Here is an 18,594-nt window from a genome sequence, read left to right on the forward strand (position 1 = left end):
GCAGGATATCAAATCCAAACTCTTCTTCTTCGGAGAGTAAAGTTACAGACCCTATTCTATTAGTTCATTTCATTCTCTTAAATCTGTCTGCCTACCCTTATATACAGCACCTCAACCCCTAAGTACATCAAAAACAATGACAGTTATATAAAAATAAGTCTCAAAATATGAGACAGATTTGCAGATAAGATAGGAAGCAGTGTGGGAGTTCCTTAAAGCCCATCCAACATGAATTAAGGAGAGATTGCTGGAGCAAGCAGCAAGAAGTTCAGAAGCAGCAATATGCATATGCATGCATGCATGTATTTAATAAAGTATCATTTTCTCCCTAATTGAACCCTAAAGGCCAGCAGCAAAGTATATCTGTGAAACACTTTACAAACGGTAATATAGGACAGACATTATTAAATCAATGAAAGTATATACAAATCAAATACAGAAGCCAAACTCCTTCATTTTATTACCTTCATTGTTTTAGAGAATGCCTTGAACAAACACATTATCTGACCAATACTGTTTTTAACCTGATATCTGAAGTCATCGTCAGGAGGTATTTGAGTGTCCTCAGGCAGTGTTCTATAGCCTGGGTGCCACTACTAATAAGTTCTCTTCCCAGGTGTTTCATCGCTGCAAATGGGAGAGCAGCCTCCCCTGACAATCAATGAGAACAGGTAGGCTCATATATGAGAGATCCTTCAGATATCCTGGTTGAAAACAATTTATTACAAAAGTATACATGGCAAGCAGGAAGCAACTGGATATGTAACTAATGTGCAGTCCAAGCATGAAAGATTATCAGTGACTTCTACAGGAAACCTGGAACCGGAGAGTGATGGACATAAGGAAGCACATCTGTAATTCCTTCTCCTACTCTATCAAAGCCAGTAATCATGCAGAATCCAAGTGGCCTCCAGTGGCTAAGGTAAGGGATACCAAGTTTGCAGATCTGAGGTAAGTTTCCATGGATACTCTTACCACCATACAGTAAGAAAGTGTCCAAATTACAACTGTAAAGTAGGTGTGACTATAAATATGAATACTGTATCTTTTACTTACTTACTTTGACAAAAGTGTCATTTGAACATGTAGCCAATAGAAATGGGCGATGATTTGTATTGTTGAACTGGCAGCAGTTGACCTGCTCTGCATGTTCTTCAAACACACACACAAGCTGGCCTGTTCTTGAATTCCAGACCTACAAGTAGTTTTAAATAATAATAAAAAAATTAAATAAGTGTTTTGAAATATTTTTTCTGATATATACACTCTAATCAAACACTCATCTGGACACTTGGCAAAGCTTTCTAAAACATTTTTTCTGCATGCAGTACATTTCCTGAGATCTCCACATTTTAATGATATTAGAGAATAGTTGAAAAAACAGTTTTAAGCATGCAACTGTGATCTGGATAACCGAGAGTTACCATAGAGTAATCAGAATGAGTTGCAGAACCTTACTGGTTTGACAGGCAGCAGTGGTTGTAGCCCAGTGTGGCCGTGGGAAATGGCAGGGGGTGGGATCCTTTTGCTCTTGCACATTTAAATTTAAACAGCCCAATCATGGAATGGCTTGGGGGTGGGTCATTCAAGGCAGACCTGAGTGAAGCCTTTTCCTGTCTAGCTTTCAAACAGGCTCATTTCCTTTCTATTTAGACAGGCTGTGCTCGCACTCAACAGCACAGTCTGTAATGACTGTCTCTCCCTCCCACCCTAAAGTTTGCCCCTTCCTGAAGGAGATGTACAGAACTTGTACAGATGGAATTTGCAGAGAACCTAGAAGGCATTATAAATATAAATAATACACTGAAATACAAATGGAATGAAAATTCAAAGCACTAAGTGTAAAAACAAAGTAATTTTGTTATTTTCTAGGTGCGGGAAATGACAGTGATGGATTTAGACAGGGGAGATCTTGATTCAAATCCTGGCTTCAATCCGTCATGAATCTCAATGGGTTACCTTGATCCACTCATATCTCACCACCTAAGCTATCCTCATGGAGTTGTGGTAAGAATAAGATGGGAATGGGTGGAAGAAGGACCATGTAGCCCAACTAAACTTTCTTAGAGGGAAAAAAGGAATATAAAAATGTAGTAAATGCCAGCATAAAATAAACTACAAAGGGGGAGCAATATCTTATTATATTTTTTGATCACAAACTGTCTGTGGGCAAAATGCAGTGACAAACAGGGCAAATTAAGTTCCTACATATATTAGTGTAACTAGATGTGACAGCAGCATGACTTGTTGGAACACATCATGCTGATTTAACACAGAGAAATGTGATGGCTGGGAACAGAAAACCCTCACGCCCCATCACCTCCTCATACTTTCTTTTCTCTCAGAGAAGAGCGGACTTCCAGTCTGAGAAATCACCAGAACAAAGCAATAGAGTGTTTTGGGAGAAAAGCTTGGATAAGGGAAATAATTCAACAACCACATTTTGTATGTATGCCATCTTTCTACATGAAAATGCCAACCTGTACTCTAAAAGTATGCATCTGTCACCATCATGTCTAAGCTGACGCTCAGGCAAAACTTGTCTAGTAGAGACAGGGAAGTGTCAATGTGATTTTAAAAATTTGGAGCACTAGTATATACTATTTGTTTGAAGATTTGTCTTGTAAACTACTGTGTGAGGGTAGATACGCCTGAAGGAAAAGTTAAAATAAATTTAAATACATTAAGCACTGATATCTTTCCATAAGTTCCTGATGAGAGGTCTCTTCTAAAATGCTACACGTGGCTTTACTTATCCATGTTTCAAAAGGATCTGTTCAAGCTAGAACAGATTCAAAGAGCGGCAACTAAAGTTCTAATCCTAAGCACACTTACTTAGAAGCCAGTCTCACTTGTGATCCTCCATTATCTCTCACTATTGTTATGCTGTCTGTAGCACATGAAAGTTGGGAGTCCAAAAGCATCTGGCAGGCCACAGGTTCCTACTGCCTCATCTAATGATTCCCTTTTGGAAAGACAGAAGGACCTATAGTTCTGTTTTCTGCAGTGGATCCTTGTTTGTGGAATGCTGTCCCCAGGCCTTTGGCTGATTAATATTCTATGCACTTTGAAATGTGTTTGTGGGAGTGGGGGTTATTGTTTTGTTTTTGTTTAAACTAATTTGTGCTTTTATTCTATATTTTTATTTTGTGAACCGCCATAAGATCTTCAGATGAAGGGCAATAGATAAATATAATAAATTATAATAATATAGAAGTTTCTCTCTATAGAAGATACAATAAAAATACTGGGTTAATTTCAAACTTAGCGTCCATTCATGGAAGAAATCTTTGTAAAAGAAGTTTGATCAAACCCATCCAAGTTATTAAAAATGTATGAGTTTCTCAGTTAACTACAACCAGAAATGTCAATAGCTGTATAGGTTCAAAGGACGATAACTGATATGTCATCATTTGCTTACTTTTACTTTTCTATCTGCTGAACAAGTGGCAACAAATCTGTCATCTGCTGAAAAAGTGCAACACAGCACTTCATCATCATGAGCTTTCACTTCCAAAAGTTTTTCTCCACTTCCAGCTTTAAACACCTACAAATGCAATATCACAGATACTTATGAAATCATACATTAAGTTTGAACTATTTTAAACATAGATTTTAAGACTGTTGTGTTATACTTTTACCAGCTGTGCTGACCACATAACTGAACTTTTATTAGTTTAAAAGGAAAAGGGTGGAAGGAAGAGGAAAGACGATCAGCAATATAAAATGAACACCAATATATGCCATAGAAATTTCTCCTTTGTTCAAAAATGGTTGTATTGTGTGCCTGGAAAAACTCGTCGGCATGGGTAACAGTGCCACCCTGTGGTCAGAGGCAGGAAAGAAAACTAGAGGGAAGCAGGCAGCTCCCTGAATCCAGTTTGCATCCTTGCCAGGCTTTAACTGGTTGTTTGAACAAGCCCCAGAAAGACAAAGAAGAGAAAAATATATCTATTTCCCTAACAAGAAACCATTATGTACATACCTAGAATAAATTTAAGTAATTGGAAAGCAGCCAAGAAGCTAGAGGTGAGGGCCTGAAGAGCTTTGTCAATCAACACAGAACTACCATTCAGATAGGAACCAACAGTTCTTTCTCATATTGCTGGAGGACTTCATCAACATGGAGTGTACGAAAGCTCCTCAAACTAGGGTAGAATATATGGCTACTGGAGGAAGCAAACAGCCAAAGCTTAAAAAGTGAAGCAGGCTACGTCCTTCTCCCAGACAGGTGGAAGGAGAGGGGAGAACATATGATTCCCAGCAAAGCCTGTGTGTAGTATACACTGGCTGTGTTTGCATGTCATGCTGAACCATAGTTTAGCACTGGGGAGGCTAACCTGCGGCTCTCCAGATGTCGTTGAATTACAATTCCTATCAGGTTTTGCCAATATTGTCAATGGTCAAGAATTATAGGAGTTGTAGTCCAGCAGCTTCTGGAAGGCAACAGGTTAGCTACTACTAATTTAGCATGGCACAAAATAGCAGCAATTAAACTAGAGCTTGCAGGCTCAGGAAAGAGTTCAAAAGCTTTCATTTCTGTTTTAGCTTAACAATAGCTTGTTGTGTCATCCAAACCAAAAAACTGTGGCTAATGTTAATTGTGGTTCATTTTAAGCAAACCAGCTAAAAATACATCTGTATATATCTTACCTGCAGCATTTTATCAGCTCCACATGAAGCTATTCTTTGTCTATCCTGGGAAAAGCAAGCATGGTAAACAGCGTCTGTATGTGGACGCACAACCAAACGGTACATGTTCTTCATTGATTTTTTATTTCTATATTATAAAAGACACACAGTATTTTAGTTTGTATATTTCTGGGGACAAATTTAAAACATATTTCTGGCAGCAATATATATTACCAAATTGTGTTTTTGGAAGAATAGTCACTCACTGAAATATTTATTGTTCTTTTAACACACATATTGTTTCTTCATCAACAGGGTATTATTTCAAAACTGCCTTGCAAATTTCATCAATTTCCAAAATAACTTTAATTTCCTTCCACATCATCATCATCTAGTTGCTCTTTAAGTTCACAACAGGACATTGTATTTGAATTATATTTGTTTGCATTTTAACTAAGATCCCAGCTGAAACAGTACAAAAAGATGCATGTTTCATTGCCACATACAGGAGTATTGTAAGCTGCCTTGTACGCAGTTAAATCCTTGGTTCATCTAGCTAAGTATACATTAACAGGAAGTGGCTCTCTAGGAGTTTCAAACAGAGGTCTTTCCCAGCCCTACCTGGAGATAACAGGGATTGAACTGAGACCTTTTGCACATCAAAAGGCAAACACTGCTGATTTCTGCTCAACATTTATAAATCATGCATGCACAAAAACATATGTACAGCACTGGGGTAAAAATTGTATAGACATTTATATTTTGGGGGGTTGATTTGGACAGAATATTATTCATAGGTAAAAATGCATCTGCTTACATCCATTCCACATAAAATGATCCTTTCTCAACTTCTTGCTGAGCTTTTAGTTTTGCTTGCCGATAGACTTCTGAACTTTCTGGTTGACACAGACCCAGCTGTACAATGTCTGGAAATGGTTGCCGCCCAAGGAGGTGCCCATTTAAGGATAGAAATTCCTGGAAGTTTTCACGTGCAATGGCATCCTGTGAACAATATACATCTTATCATAAAGAAAAGTGAACCTGGACAGTATATAATAAAAAGAGAGCCTGCTGGAAGTAGCAAGCATCATCCTGTAATAAGGAGGAAGCTAGACTAGATGAGGCCCCTCAAACATTTTCTGACTCTTACCTTTGCCTCTTTCCTCACTCCTAGTTCTGTTTTCCAACATTGCTGAAATTCTGATTGCAAGTTTCTCTCATATATATATATATATATATATATATATATATACACACCAGCATATATTTTGTTTGTAAAAATTTGCAAAGCACCATGTCAACTGCATAAAACAATAATCTATACTGTGATCAGCTTCTAGCAAGATGCCTTGAAGCATTTAAATACCTTATATTCAGGAATGAAGCAAATCACACTAATTCTGCTAAACAAAACTAGATTAGTGGGAGTCTAGTGGAGCTAGCTGATCAGAAGAGTAAACAGGACAAAAGTTTAAACTGGAATGTTAGAAACTTGACAATATAAATGGAATGCATCAGATCCTCCAAACTCTTTCTGTTACCTCAGTTATTAATGTAATCAGAATCTGTTTCTTTTCAGAAATGCAGATATAAAATGTCACCTGTTCCAAACAAGGCAGAATTATCAATTATGCCAAAACTTGGATGAGTTATCAAAAAACACGCATCTTTAAATGAAATAAGAAGTGCAAGTCATGCAAAGTATAGTTGCTAATTTCTCACAGTATACCTTTTCATCCAATATTTGACTGTATTCAGCATATTCATGAATTAAATGAGCAGGTCCTACCAATTCTGTTTTGGTTTTAATCCAGTCTAGTGAAAACATGAGAGCACAGAATTCCTAGAATAAGAAAAATTCTGTAAGTAAAGAGTCCTGTTTGTAAGCTACACTTAATGCCATTTCAAACTGTTACTTGGCTTTGCATTTTCAGAAGAATAAACTTCCTTTTTATTATGTTCCAAAATTCATTCATAAAGTGCTAACACTTTGGAAACATTAGCAACCATGCATTGTTGCACATTCTTTCATTATTTAGAAGTGCAATATAACAGATTAGCTAATGCTTTTTCAGATCAATCTCTTACGCATCTTTAAATGAATAGTTTTCTTGGCATGCTTTTTCCAATTTTCACAAAACTAGATGAATTGTTACCATTCAATTCACCATGTAATTATTGTAAGATCTTCGAACACCTGTGTTGTGCTTCTGCTGCCATTTTCTTTAAGGAGTGAATTCTTTAAGAATGCAAACCAAACCACTAAGCAAAACCATGTCTAAGTGTAAACAAGCAATGGTGAGGGTACTGAAGAGGAAAAATATGACTGCTTTACTCATCTCTCAGTCCTACTGCTGCTGTGCAACCCAGACTAAGCCATGGTTTGTCTAGTGGAGACATAACACAAAGCCAAAAACATGCAAGGGGGAGCAAAGCAAATACAATTTTCCTCTGAGCACCTGCAAACTTGCTTATTCATGCATAGCAATAATTTGACTTACTGTTACCTGAAACAATTTGCAGTTATATATCCTTTTTCATTAAATTACGCTTTTTTAGTGTTCAATGGGAAAAAAGAATTGAGAATTTAAAAATATCTTATGCTGTTTTATGTATATTATTGTATTTTAGGTAATTTTTATCATTGTTTTATATCTATTATAGCCTTTGTTTTGGGAGTTGCTTTGAGTTCAATTTTTGATAGAAGCAACTAAATAACAATAAACAACCACACTTCTCTTATATGCAGAAGATTGATATAAGTGCAGACTTACTTTGTGCATATTGGCACTTGCCATATGGTAAGCCAGAAAATTATACCAGTACATGCAGTCTTCTTGTGATGGTATATACTGTTTATAACATTTCTTGTATTGATCAACTACTTTTTTATGTAGTGCCTAAAAAACACAATGCAATAGTTAATCTTGGGCTGAAATTATCCTTTATGTAGTCATTTTATTGAATTAAAATAACTGAAGCTGTCCTATTACCACAAGTATACACAGGGTTGATAATGGAGCCAGGATCTGGTCAATGTACAAGAAGACACTGAAGTTGGAGCTATAAGCATGCTGATATGCTGCCTCCTTCCACCTTAAGCTCAGATCTGAGAAGGAAAATGTTTGGGTTTCCCTCCTTGCCCAAATTGTACTCCAAGCGTGCACTGGACAGAGGAAGAGCAAGGATCTGAACCTGAGGGGTGCTCTGGGCTCAGAGTGTCCATTAGCTGCATAGGTTGGGCAAACTGATACACTTCAGTCTCCCCCTTCAGTTTTGTAGCAATATATCCATTGTCACAATCAAATTAAAGAATTAAAATTGTAGAGTTGGAAGGGACTCTGTGGTCATCTAGTCCAACCCTCTGCAATGCAGGAAATCCGCAATCCTAGACAGACATAGAATTGGGCAGAGGGCAAGAGGGCAAACAGCCAACCACTTTTTAGAAGGATTTTTTTTTTACTACAGTTGATTACACAGCAGAACTGACAAGCCACTCACCCATCCTTCCTGCACATGGCTGTCAAAGGGCCAACCTAGTTGATAAGTTAAATGAATGCACTGGACATATGTGTTTTTGTTATTTCAATAGCAGCTGCCAGAGAGGGGGTGATACACCATGATGGCACAACAAAGCATACCCACCCTGCTGCTGAATTGCAGCCAAAGGCTTCAATCCAGTATGATAGCATACTCCAAGCTTCTAGGTAACCTAGTTTCTCCAATGACTACAATGTGAGAAGCAGCTTGTGTAGTAAGGGATGAATAAACAGAAAGACCTGTTCCAACATTGAAATCAACAAAGGACCCACAAACAGTTTTTCCAAGCATATAAAGCCACTAGACTGAGCTTTTAAAATCCATCTTCCCCCACAATTTTAGTATCATTTCCCAATATTTCTGAAATATTAAGTACTTTAACAAAACAAACTAAAATTATGCTCCAAAGATGGCACAGTACTTTCCCCTATAAGGAAGCCCATTTTTAATAACCATAAAAATCAAATAAAACACAAACTTTTTCAATTCAAACACTTGAGGAAATTCAGAAGAATTTAATTTTTAGATACTTCTGTTTGATTATTATCAAATATAAATAGATTCCCCAAAATACTCCCTCCTCTTGGATTTTGCTCTGCTAAGGAATGTGAAGCATGCAAATTCTTGTGTCATACAATAAACCTGTCATATAGTGCCACTATTAATCTAACTAAGCATTTTATGTTGTGCTGTATCAAAATAGCTTTAAAAATTGAATCCATATTCAATTAAGAAATTAGGACTGATGGATATGTAACTGTACAACTAGCAATTTAAATAAGAAGATTTTGCACACTGCGTAAGTACATTTTAAAGCTACCAGTATGTCTAATTCTTATATAAGTCACCATTAGAAATTCAGAAACATACTTGAAGCTGAGAGCGATTCTTCTCTGTAAGAAAGTCAAGCTGGAGATCATGCAAGTAATACTGGAATGATTTTCCATTCCGATCACAGAACAGGAGAGATTTGTTAACAAATTCTTGCAGTATGTCTTCAGCTTCCTCTGTCTCCATATCCCAAAGAATACAGAATACCTGAAGTGCATTTTGAAACAAATAATTGGTCAAGCAGCAAATACTTTTGGTGATAATCTAATTCAGAATTTAAAATATGCAAATGAACCAAATTTCTATGCAACCAAAGAAAACCAATGAAATCCATAAAGTTTTCCTATGTATCAGTAGGAAGAGCCATTTTCAGCAAGGGGAGCACATTCCATCATAAGCAAACCTCTGGAGGCTGTATGTCAGTGATAGATGGGACCAGAGGCAGAAATTGGTAGAGCAACTGGTAATAAGTTTCTTCTGAGGGTCGTGGATCTTGCTGATATCAGTAGAAGCCTTAAGCACGTACTACTAGTACTACTACAACTAATTTTATTATTTATACTCTGCCCATCTGACTGGATTGCCTGGGTTCCAACATATATAAAAACATAGTAGAACATTAAGCCTTAAAAAGCTTCCCTATACAGGGCTGCCTTCAGATGTTTCCTAAATGTTATATAATTACTCATCTCCTTAAATCTGATGGAAGGGTGTTCCACAGGGTGGGCACCACTACCAAGAAGGCCCTCTGCCTTAACTCTCTCAATTAGATTTAAGATTAGTATGGATTGTTCCCACGACACAGAAACAAAATTGTACATATATAGATATAATTTTTATGAGAATCTGTGAACTATTTTTCCAACTGCTTTTTCCATGTTTTTCAGCTACTAAGTACTAATATTTAATTATAATATTTGGTATTGTTAAGAAAATATATATACTTTTGACATCTTTATCCTAGTGTTTAACTAGCGCTCCACTCTGTATCAATGCAGAAGAAATTTTAAGAACTGTTCCAACAGTTGATACCCCTGGCAGCTGCATAATGCCTACCACCCTGTAAGCAAACAGGCAAGCACTTCTGAAACAATTCCACCTCTGAGTCTGCTTTGGCTAGTGAGGAAGGGAACAAGACCAAACATTACATATTTAGCTACAGCTACCATGGCAATGAGAAAAAAGGGGAGAAATTATGCTCAAGGATGGGTCAGCTCTAATGTCACTCTTATTACAACATCAGTTTTCTGCAAAATATCATGGTCACAATTTGTTTTCATGATTTAAAAGTCACAATTTCCATAACCACCACCAGTGTTTCTTTAAAATGGGTTTTACCTTTGAAGGCACTTTAACATCCTTTTGAAGGACAGAAAGATCTCTGTAGTACTCTTTGAAATCTTTCGGCAACATTTCAACACTTATGGACATGGCTTCATCAAGTGCTTCATAATCATAAGATGATGATTTCCTTATTCTTTTAAATTGCTTATTTTGAAGTTGTTTAAGGTAGTATTCCCAGCGATTGGGGAAATCTCTTAATAATGCTCCTATCAAAGATACCACAAGAGGAGAACCTGAAAAACAGGAATGGGTGAAATTACTAAATGAAAATTAAACTTTCGATAAAAGAATAGCAAATTGCAAAGAGAATACTGTGAAGGAAATGTAATTTTCACATTGAGTTGCTCACTGGTCTAGCTTAGACATCACAGTTAACCATAGCTAATTGTTTACTATGCACATACTGATTTCAACCTCTTTGCTTCTCTGCACTAGCACATGGGAGAAGAAACCATGATCCCTTGGCTTAGCATTATGTCCAAACTGTGGGTTTTGCTTTGTTTTCTCTGAAGCAATGCATGATCTGTCAGTCAAGAGCAAACCTTAGATACAGATTGTAGATTGTTCAAAGTGGGGAAAAACCACAATGCTCAGTTTGAAAACAGCAAGGGATTGTGGTTTCTTTCGTCTACAATTTTGCAAAGGAGGAACAAATGCTGCATTTACAGTAAATCATTAAATATGGTTTATCATGACATGTGAATGAGGTCACAGTCTAGTAAACAGCAGATATAAGATGAAAGTTTAAAATGGTTTGTTTCAAAATGCAGAGAAAATGAGCATTCTTACCTTTGCATTCTTTTACAATACAATCAGCTTTTTCTGGTAGTTCTGTTATTTCTATATTAACAAACCGAGATAATATTTCAAGTGATTTTTCATGTGTTAATCCACTTTCCACAGGAACTTCATATTTATTGCCTGTATTTAGAGTTAAGATTCAAATAAAAAAGCAAATATTTAATTTAATGCATGCTATGTATGAATTTACACTGTAATTAGGATTTTTTTTTAAGTTACAACATGCGAGTTTTAAACTGGGCTTGCTTAAATGTGCTATATTTGTTTAATTATTTAATTATTGTTGTTCATGGTATATATGCATGGTATATTCCAGTCCACAGAATTGTAGAGGACCATCTAGTCCAACCCTGTGCAATGCAAGAATCTTTTGCCCAATGTGAGATTAAGAGTCACATGCTGTACCATCTAAGGTATTATTATTTAATTTCCTCTATCTCTTCCCTAATACAGTTGTCTGAATCAACTATTTACAGTTTTCTCAAATTTTGTATGCTCTTCCGTGTTTCTTACTGATACTGGGTCATTCTGTGTAATTCAGTAAGAAGCAGTATTACTAAAAGCTCAAATCCTGTCTTTCTACATCTCTGTCTTCCTGGCTACATACAGTGATTATGAGCTATTTTTCAAGGACAGTGCAGTTTTTCTCCTCCGTACAATGCCTACATTACTGTTGCACTTAATTAAGTGTTAATGGTAGTCATGGCAACACAATAAAAAAATCACACTGTACATGAGTAACCTTAAATACTTAAAAGAAGGAAGAAGACACAATCCTTACCAGCTACAGAATCTGTTACACTCCTATCTCTACTGGTGATAAGAACCTGGCAATGACTGTCAAAGGATTTTAATACCCAGGAATCCCAAATGTCATCAAGCACCAAGAGAGACCTATTAGAAAAAACATGTCAAGCTTGGAGACACTGTACACCTGCTTTGAAGATTCTTCAATATGTTAAGAACCAATAGACTTTTCATTTCATTTCATTTTTCAATGAAAATGAGTGCTCCATTTTAAATATTTATTCTAAACAAAAAATTGAGTCTCATGTGCTTTATATCCACGACAACTAAAATTGCCCAGAAGAAAGAATTATTGTCTGGGACAACTCTCAAGAGCTCGACTGGACTAAACCATAGCAGTTCTATATTTAGTGAACAGCATTTTCTATGTATTTTACATTTATTAAACATTTGTAGAGTTAAAGGACATGCTAATATTGTATTCATTGTTTCCCTCATTTGAACACGTCTGTTAAAAGATAGTTGCTTTCCAAAAACAGCTAGGTATGTTACAAGAAACACAATTGTTGTTCAGTTGTTTCCGACTCTTCGTGACCCCATGGACCAGGGCACGCCAGGCACGCCTATCTTTCACTGCCTCCCGCAGTTTGGTCAAACTCATGCTAGTCGCTTCGAGAACATTGTCCAACCATCTCATCCTCTGTCGTCCCCTTCTCCTTGTGCCCTCAATCTTTCCCAACATCAGGGTCTTTTCTAGGGAGTCTTCTCTTCTCCTGAGGTGGCCAAAGTACTGGAGCCTCAAATTCAGGATCTGTCCTTCCAGTGAGCTCTCAGGGCTGATTTCTTTAAGGATGGATAAGTTTGATCTTTTTGCAGTCCATGGGACTCTCAAGAGTCTCCTCCAGCACCATAATTCAAAAGCATCAATAGAAAAAGCTAAATACTGCTAAATTCTGAATCTGGATGAGTTGAGATCAGCCAGAGATAGCTAGTGACTGTGGAGAAGCCACAGTCTAGAACTAGTAATATTGAATCAATTCAGTAAGTCTTTTGGTCATATGTTCAATGTATTGCTCATTACAACTAGAATCAAATGGGAGTAAGGAGTTCTATTAACGACAGCTAACAAATCTGGCTGATGCTTTAGGTCAGAGTGGTTTAACACGAAGCTTGCAAAGCAGCCTTTTTTAGGCAGCCCTTGCTAAGTACTAAAGGAGCATTGCTAGTAGTGCTAACAACTATTCTCTTCCATTTTCAATTAAATATGTTAATTGTGTATATTAAATAATATTAACTATATTGCGAACACTTCAATTTATGACCTGGAAATTTAATTCAGTGTGTGTCCTGCAGGTTCTGTGTAGAAGTACTCTTGCATCCCACTTGGTCTGAGAGGTTGGATCACCCTGCTCTAGATGAACCAAGCATGCAATCTAGAATTCTTGTCAAGCAAGTAAACGTGCAAAAAATTCACCAATGGTAAGGAACTTAAAATTCACATGCTACAAGATAGAGCATTGTTAATTGTGACTTTGGCTGGATCTAGACATATCTAAGAAGCGTTTCAATTTAAAGCTTTGCAAATTTACAGGGAAAACAGGTAGATAAAAACAATGTTATAGCGCACATACAATGCATAAAAATCTCTTTTTCTTTACCGGTCTGGCTCAGTCCTTGGAAAAGTCTTGATTAAGCCAATGAGTACATAAATGAAACAAAAACACAATTCTAGTAGCTGACTTGAAATATTCCAGTATTTCTTTGCACTATTGACAGTACCTTGGGTATTTGCGCAAAAATAGCAAACGAAGGCGATCTTTAGCTTCCTCGATATTAAGTGGTGGCCTCTGAGAGTAAGTGAAGTCCTGGTCTAATCTTAGACAGAGATTTTGGAGTTTCATTAACAGACCTGCCTTGTCTTGTTTCCCAACAGAAACCCAATGTACTCCTCCTGGGAAACAATCTAGCAAAAAGATGCAAAGTTCAATTTATAATACAGTATAGATAGAAATAGTTACTTATATGCCTAAACCCAAACAAATTTGTTTATTTATTTTGAAAAGCAACAAAGCTAACTATTTTTTCCCCTAAAAGTTTATCTTTAAAAACTTGTACCTAAGTTGGCTTGTTTTCCTCTCCCCTGCCATGCAATTTACTTTCATGACACATTTTCTAGATTGTAAGCCTGAGGTCAGGGACTGTCTTGTTTACTATTGATATTATGTAAACTGCTCTGGGAATCTTTTGGCTGCCAAACAGTGTAAAATGCTTAAAATAATAAATAAAATCAAACTATATTAAGAGAAACAAATGAGAACAGGATGTTTACATTCAGCACAAATATGTATAGGACACATATACTGCATCATTCAAAGAGGGCATATAGGGGCTCAGTTCTCAAAGCTCAAAATATTGTTATTCACACCAGATATGCTCTTTTGCTGCTATAGCTGTTGAATATATTACCCTTCACTTTAACAGTGATAGCAGTATTACATGAAAAGTTAGTGTACCAATTGTGTTATAAAAATAATGTAATTAGTTAATATGGTTGCAGCAACATAGCCATCTTCATGAGATCCAAAATACATTTTCAGCTTACTGCAAGTCATAGCTTATTTCATAACTATTTGCTTCTGTGAGTCAAACCGCACTACTACTCATGCATGTTAACGTGCTCTGCCATTTTCTAGTATTCACGAATTAAAAATTAAAAAAAACACATGATTCAGGCAAGCTATTTTCACGACATATCGCCTCTTGTCTGGAGGTGAACTATCCTTTAGGAAGCAGAACATATCTTATTGATAACAAAGCAGCTAGAAATACCTTTTAAAAGACTGTGGTCACGTAATGCTTCTGCCGCCAAAACAGACTTTCCACAGCCTGCCATGCCATAAACAATAACCCATCCTGGATCGCTTTTTAATTTATACAATTTCTGTTGAATTTTATTTGCTAGTTCTGGACGAGTGACGAACACTACTGGTCGCTGTGGAACACCACCTTCACAGAGAATTGTCTTAACTTAAATTCAGAAAGAAAAGATACAAAAAAACAATAGAAAGAATTTAGACAATATAATTTGCAGACTTTTAAAGTATTAAATAGAAATACTACATCACTACTCCTAATACACAGAATAGCATCATCACTCATGATAATTATTCTATTTAGATGCCAACTAAAATAAATTTGGCTTTGAATCACCTAGGTTGTAGTTGTAGCACCAGCCCTTTTAAAAGAGCACAAATTGCATTCATCAGCTGTTTGGTAGGGAGACAATCCTGGAAGGGGTAAACCAATCTAACCCTAGTCCCAATAGTAATAGTATGAAAATTAAACTCCTACACACAAGTCACAAAAACTAATGCAACCCTATTGTTCACTTACTTTAGTGGATTTGTATATTATAGATTAAATCACTTGGAAATTAAGGGACCATAGGAATTAAATATCTCCTGAAATACTTTTTTCAATAAAAAGCAGACTACAAAATATTTTCATGCAATGAAGAATAGTTTGTCATACTGACCATATGAAGTTACTCCATCCATAGAATTCCTTCCATTATAAGGGGAAATAATAGGGATGCCATCCTGGAGAAGCGCAGCAAGATCTTTGTATCCCTCATGAAGCAGTGCATTATAGAAGGATACGTAAGCATAATTATCTTTGGCAAGAATTATTTTTACTAACATAGCTGCTCGTTCTCTCTGTGTAGTCTAATAAGGGGAAAAATACAATACATATTTGATACATATTTGATACAACCTAGCAGTTCAAAAACACGTCAAAGTGCAAGTAGATAAATAGGTACCGCTCTGGCGGGAAAGTAAACGGCGTTTCCGTGCACTGCTCTGGTTCGCCAGAAGCAGCTTAGTCATGCTGGCCACATGACCCAGAAGCTGTACGTCGGCTCCCTAGGCCAGTAAAGTGAAATGAGCTCTGCAACCTGAGTCATCCGCGACTGGACCTAATGGTCAGGGGTCCCTTTACCTTTACCTTATCCAACCTTCAGCACTTTTAAGCCCCATTTCAGGCGCAAGGACAAGTACACAGAGGTTCCACAATTGGAACACAATGCACTCCCAGGAAATTGTTTATTAGGCGAGCTGATGATTTCCATTATTTTCTTTGGGAACATTTCTAATCCATGCTTTCTGTGTGAAACTGCTGCAGCCAATCAGCAAAAGCCAAAGGAAAATCTGATTTGTCCAATTTCTCCTGCTCCCTGATATGTCCAATCTTTATTCCTCCACAATTTCTGCCCAAAATGACTGTTGCAAACTAGCAAAACCCAAACAAGTAAGGAAGTGGGCAAACTCTGGCTATTTGGATATCCGAGTCAACCATTTGTGTAGCAAGGTTTGGGTGTAATTCTGTGTGTTTGGATAACTGAGATTTCAAATTACAAGTGCTCTGATAGCGGGACCTTGCGTTTAAATCTTTTCCACTGAAATCAAGTAAGTTTGGATTTAGGTGGATTATGTCCCATACAACAATTGCTAGGTTACTTAGCAAACAATCCAGGCAGTTGTGCACTTTTGCAGTCCAATATGATGCATGTCTATTCCAAAATAAGTCTTAATAGCAGTGTTTGAATGTCATCCTAAACTATAGTTTAGCTGCAGGAAATGAATAACCCTAGTTTCCTTCTGCACTTTCTGAGCTTCCTCCTAGATGGCCAAGAGTCATTTAGCAACTGTTGCTTTTAGTTAAGCAGGATTTGTCATGTTATCTGACAACACAGTAGTTAAGATTAAAACAGTTTAGCTTAAAACAAGTCAATTTCAAGTCATGGTTTATAAAATTTGCTCGTTTTAAACTACCTGTGACCCTCCAGATGTTGTTGTATTCTATCAGTCTCAGCCACCATCATCAGGGAAGATGGGAATTTGAGTTCAACAACATCTGAAGGTCTCAGATTCCCCACCCAGATTTAACTATACTTAATGTTAACCACGGTTCTAAGTTCAGATGACACAGAAAGCTGTAGTTAACTAAAAACAGAAGTGAAAGCTTCTTTTGGCCACATGGTAGTAGAGCACAAGGGCCTAGGAGAAGAGAAGGTTTATTTAAATTGTGCTAAACCATGATTTAGCATGACGTCTAAATGTGAGCACTATGTACATTTGCAGCCTTAATACCATGTGCATACCACAGGCACACATCTATAAAGTATTAATTCAACAAAAACATACATTCGTATGAAAAACTGTTTCTAAGATATTCAGGGAGACAATTGCTCAAACCTATGAAAGAATGACACCCCTCCTTCTCAAATTTGGAAACCATTCTTATAGGATACCAGATCTTCTAGAAGATGAAGACAGTAACATTTTATTTCAGGTAAATTGAGCATGTCTATTTTGCTATGTTTCCTATTAACATTATTAAATTACTGTTATTAGTCACAGAGTAAGTTATTTTCACTTAGTGGCCACTGAAATAAAGGGGAGAGTCCCACTGATTTCAAAGCTGTCTGTCTCCAGATGAAGCTAGTTACAATTAGTTCCCTATCCATAGGATCTAATTGCAACTAGCTTCATCTGGAGCCAATCCAGGTTTTCATTTAGTTAAAATATTTTTATACTTTTTCTGTTAAAGATATTCACTTTACAACTTAAATGTTCAACTTTGTATTGTACTAATGTCCATGAGAACCAGAAGAGCACTGCATTTATAGGAGAGAGCATACAGTCTGTAGGTGCTTAAATATTACAGCAGTGTAAAATACAAAAACTGCAAATAGTTTACCTGGGCTTTTACTTTCTCCTCTTCCAGCAACGTTAATGCTTCATCCGCAATCATATGATCCATTATGTAAGAAGTCTTGATATCTCTTTCCAACGCCTCGCAATTCTGAAGCAAGTAACTTCGAGCCATCATATCCATTTTTATTCCAACTTGCTTCTTCCTTGCTGAATGGTAACATGAGCTAGCCAAGATAATATAAACTTAGTAGATTTAAAAAAATACCCTTATAATGTGTAAAAACCACTATCACATTATTTCAAGAAAAACTAAAACTGTCAATCAAGTATCAATCAATTTCTTTTATTGGCATAAAAAGTGCATTGTATACATGGATCAGAACACAACTGTCAATCAAGTAAAGATTGCTATGGATTATTATTAGACAGACAACACTTACCAGTATTTCAATCTGTAACTGATTCTGGAGGCATCAGTACGTAGGGAGTTTTTTAATTAATCAGGAACCAGGGGTTCACTGAAGTTTATAATACACCATTCCAAACAGTATTCTGAATGTAACAAAATAAGGAAATCCTTAGAAAACTTTATCAGTAGATAATTTAGTAATGCAAAGGGATGATTATCTGAGGTAGGCAAGCAGATAATAAAAATGTTATCAAATGATCTTGGGAAATATAGATACCAATACTAAAGAAGCACAATGTTAATTAATTGAATCTATAGTAATTCACAGAAAAGAAGTGCAGTCAAATATGCAGATATTAAAAGTTTTATACACTTGGAAAAAAACTGTACATGACCTATAGAGTCTTAAAAAAAACTATTAAAGTCACTGGAAGCTTGAGATTATAAAATTAATGTTGACAAAACACTCTACAGCAGGGGTTCCCAAACTAAGGCCCGGGGGCTGGATGCGGCCCAATCTCCTTCTAAATCTGGCCCGCGGACAGTCCGGGAATCAGCGTGTTTTACCATGAG

General features: G+C 36.6%; 1 protein-coding gene across 5 annotated transcripts in view; it reads right to left on the reverse strand.

Annotated features, from left to right (window-relative positions):
• Window positions 1-18,594, reverse strand: part of APAF1 (apoptotic peptidase activating factor 1) — a 37,895-nt gene that overhangs the window by 18,095 nt on the left and 1,206 nt on the right. The window contains exons 2-16 of one of the 5 annotated variants that reach the window (XM_033163232.1): window positions 18,053-18,164; window positions 17,656-17,836; window positions 15,431-15,620; window positions 14,725-14,922; window positions 13,675-13,858; window positions 11,930-12,042; window positions 11,137-11,268; window positions 10,342-10,580; window positions 9,043-9,210; window positions 7,407-7,532; window positions 6,362-6,475; window positions 5,450-5,634; window positions 4,654-4,780; window positions 3,422-3,547; window positions 1,061-1,195 (exon numbers count right to left, since the gene is read on the reverse strand). In XM_033163232.1, coding sequence (XP_033019123.1) covers window positions 1,061-1,195; window positions 3,422-3,547; window positions 4,654-4,780; window positions 5,450-5,634; window positions 6,362-6,475; window positions 7,407-7,532; window positions 9,043-9,210; window positions 10,342-10,580; window positions 11,137-11,268; window positions 11,930-12,042; window positions 13,675-13,858; window positions 14,725-14,922; window positions 15,431-15,620; window positions 17,656-17,793 — 2,175 coding nt within the window. In that variant the 5' untranslated portion in view covers window positions 17,794-17,836; window positions 18,053-18,164. Of the gene's footprint in view, window positions 1-1,060; window positions 1,196-3,421; window positions 3,548-4,653; window positions 4,781-5,449; window positions 5,635-6,361; window positions 6,476-7,406; window positions 7,533-9,042; window positions 9,211-10,341; window positions 10,581-11,136; window positions 11,269-11,929; window positions 12,043-13,674; window positions 13,859-14,724; window positions 14,923-15,430; window positions 15,621-17,655; window positions 17,837-18,052; window positions 18,165-18,594 lie in introns of those variants that run through there. The other 4 variants (XM_033163233.1, XM_033163236.1, XM_033163234.1 and 1 more) reach the window with 4 other exon arrangements.

Source organism: Lacerta agilis, chromosome 10 (assembly GCF_009819535.1).
Source record: "Lacerta agilis isolate rLacAgi1 chromosome 10, rLacAgi1.pri, whole genome shotgun sequence".
Lineage (NCBI taxonomy): Eukaryota > Metazoa > Chordata > Lepidosauria > Squamata > Lacertidae > Lacerta > Lacerta agilis.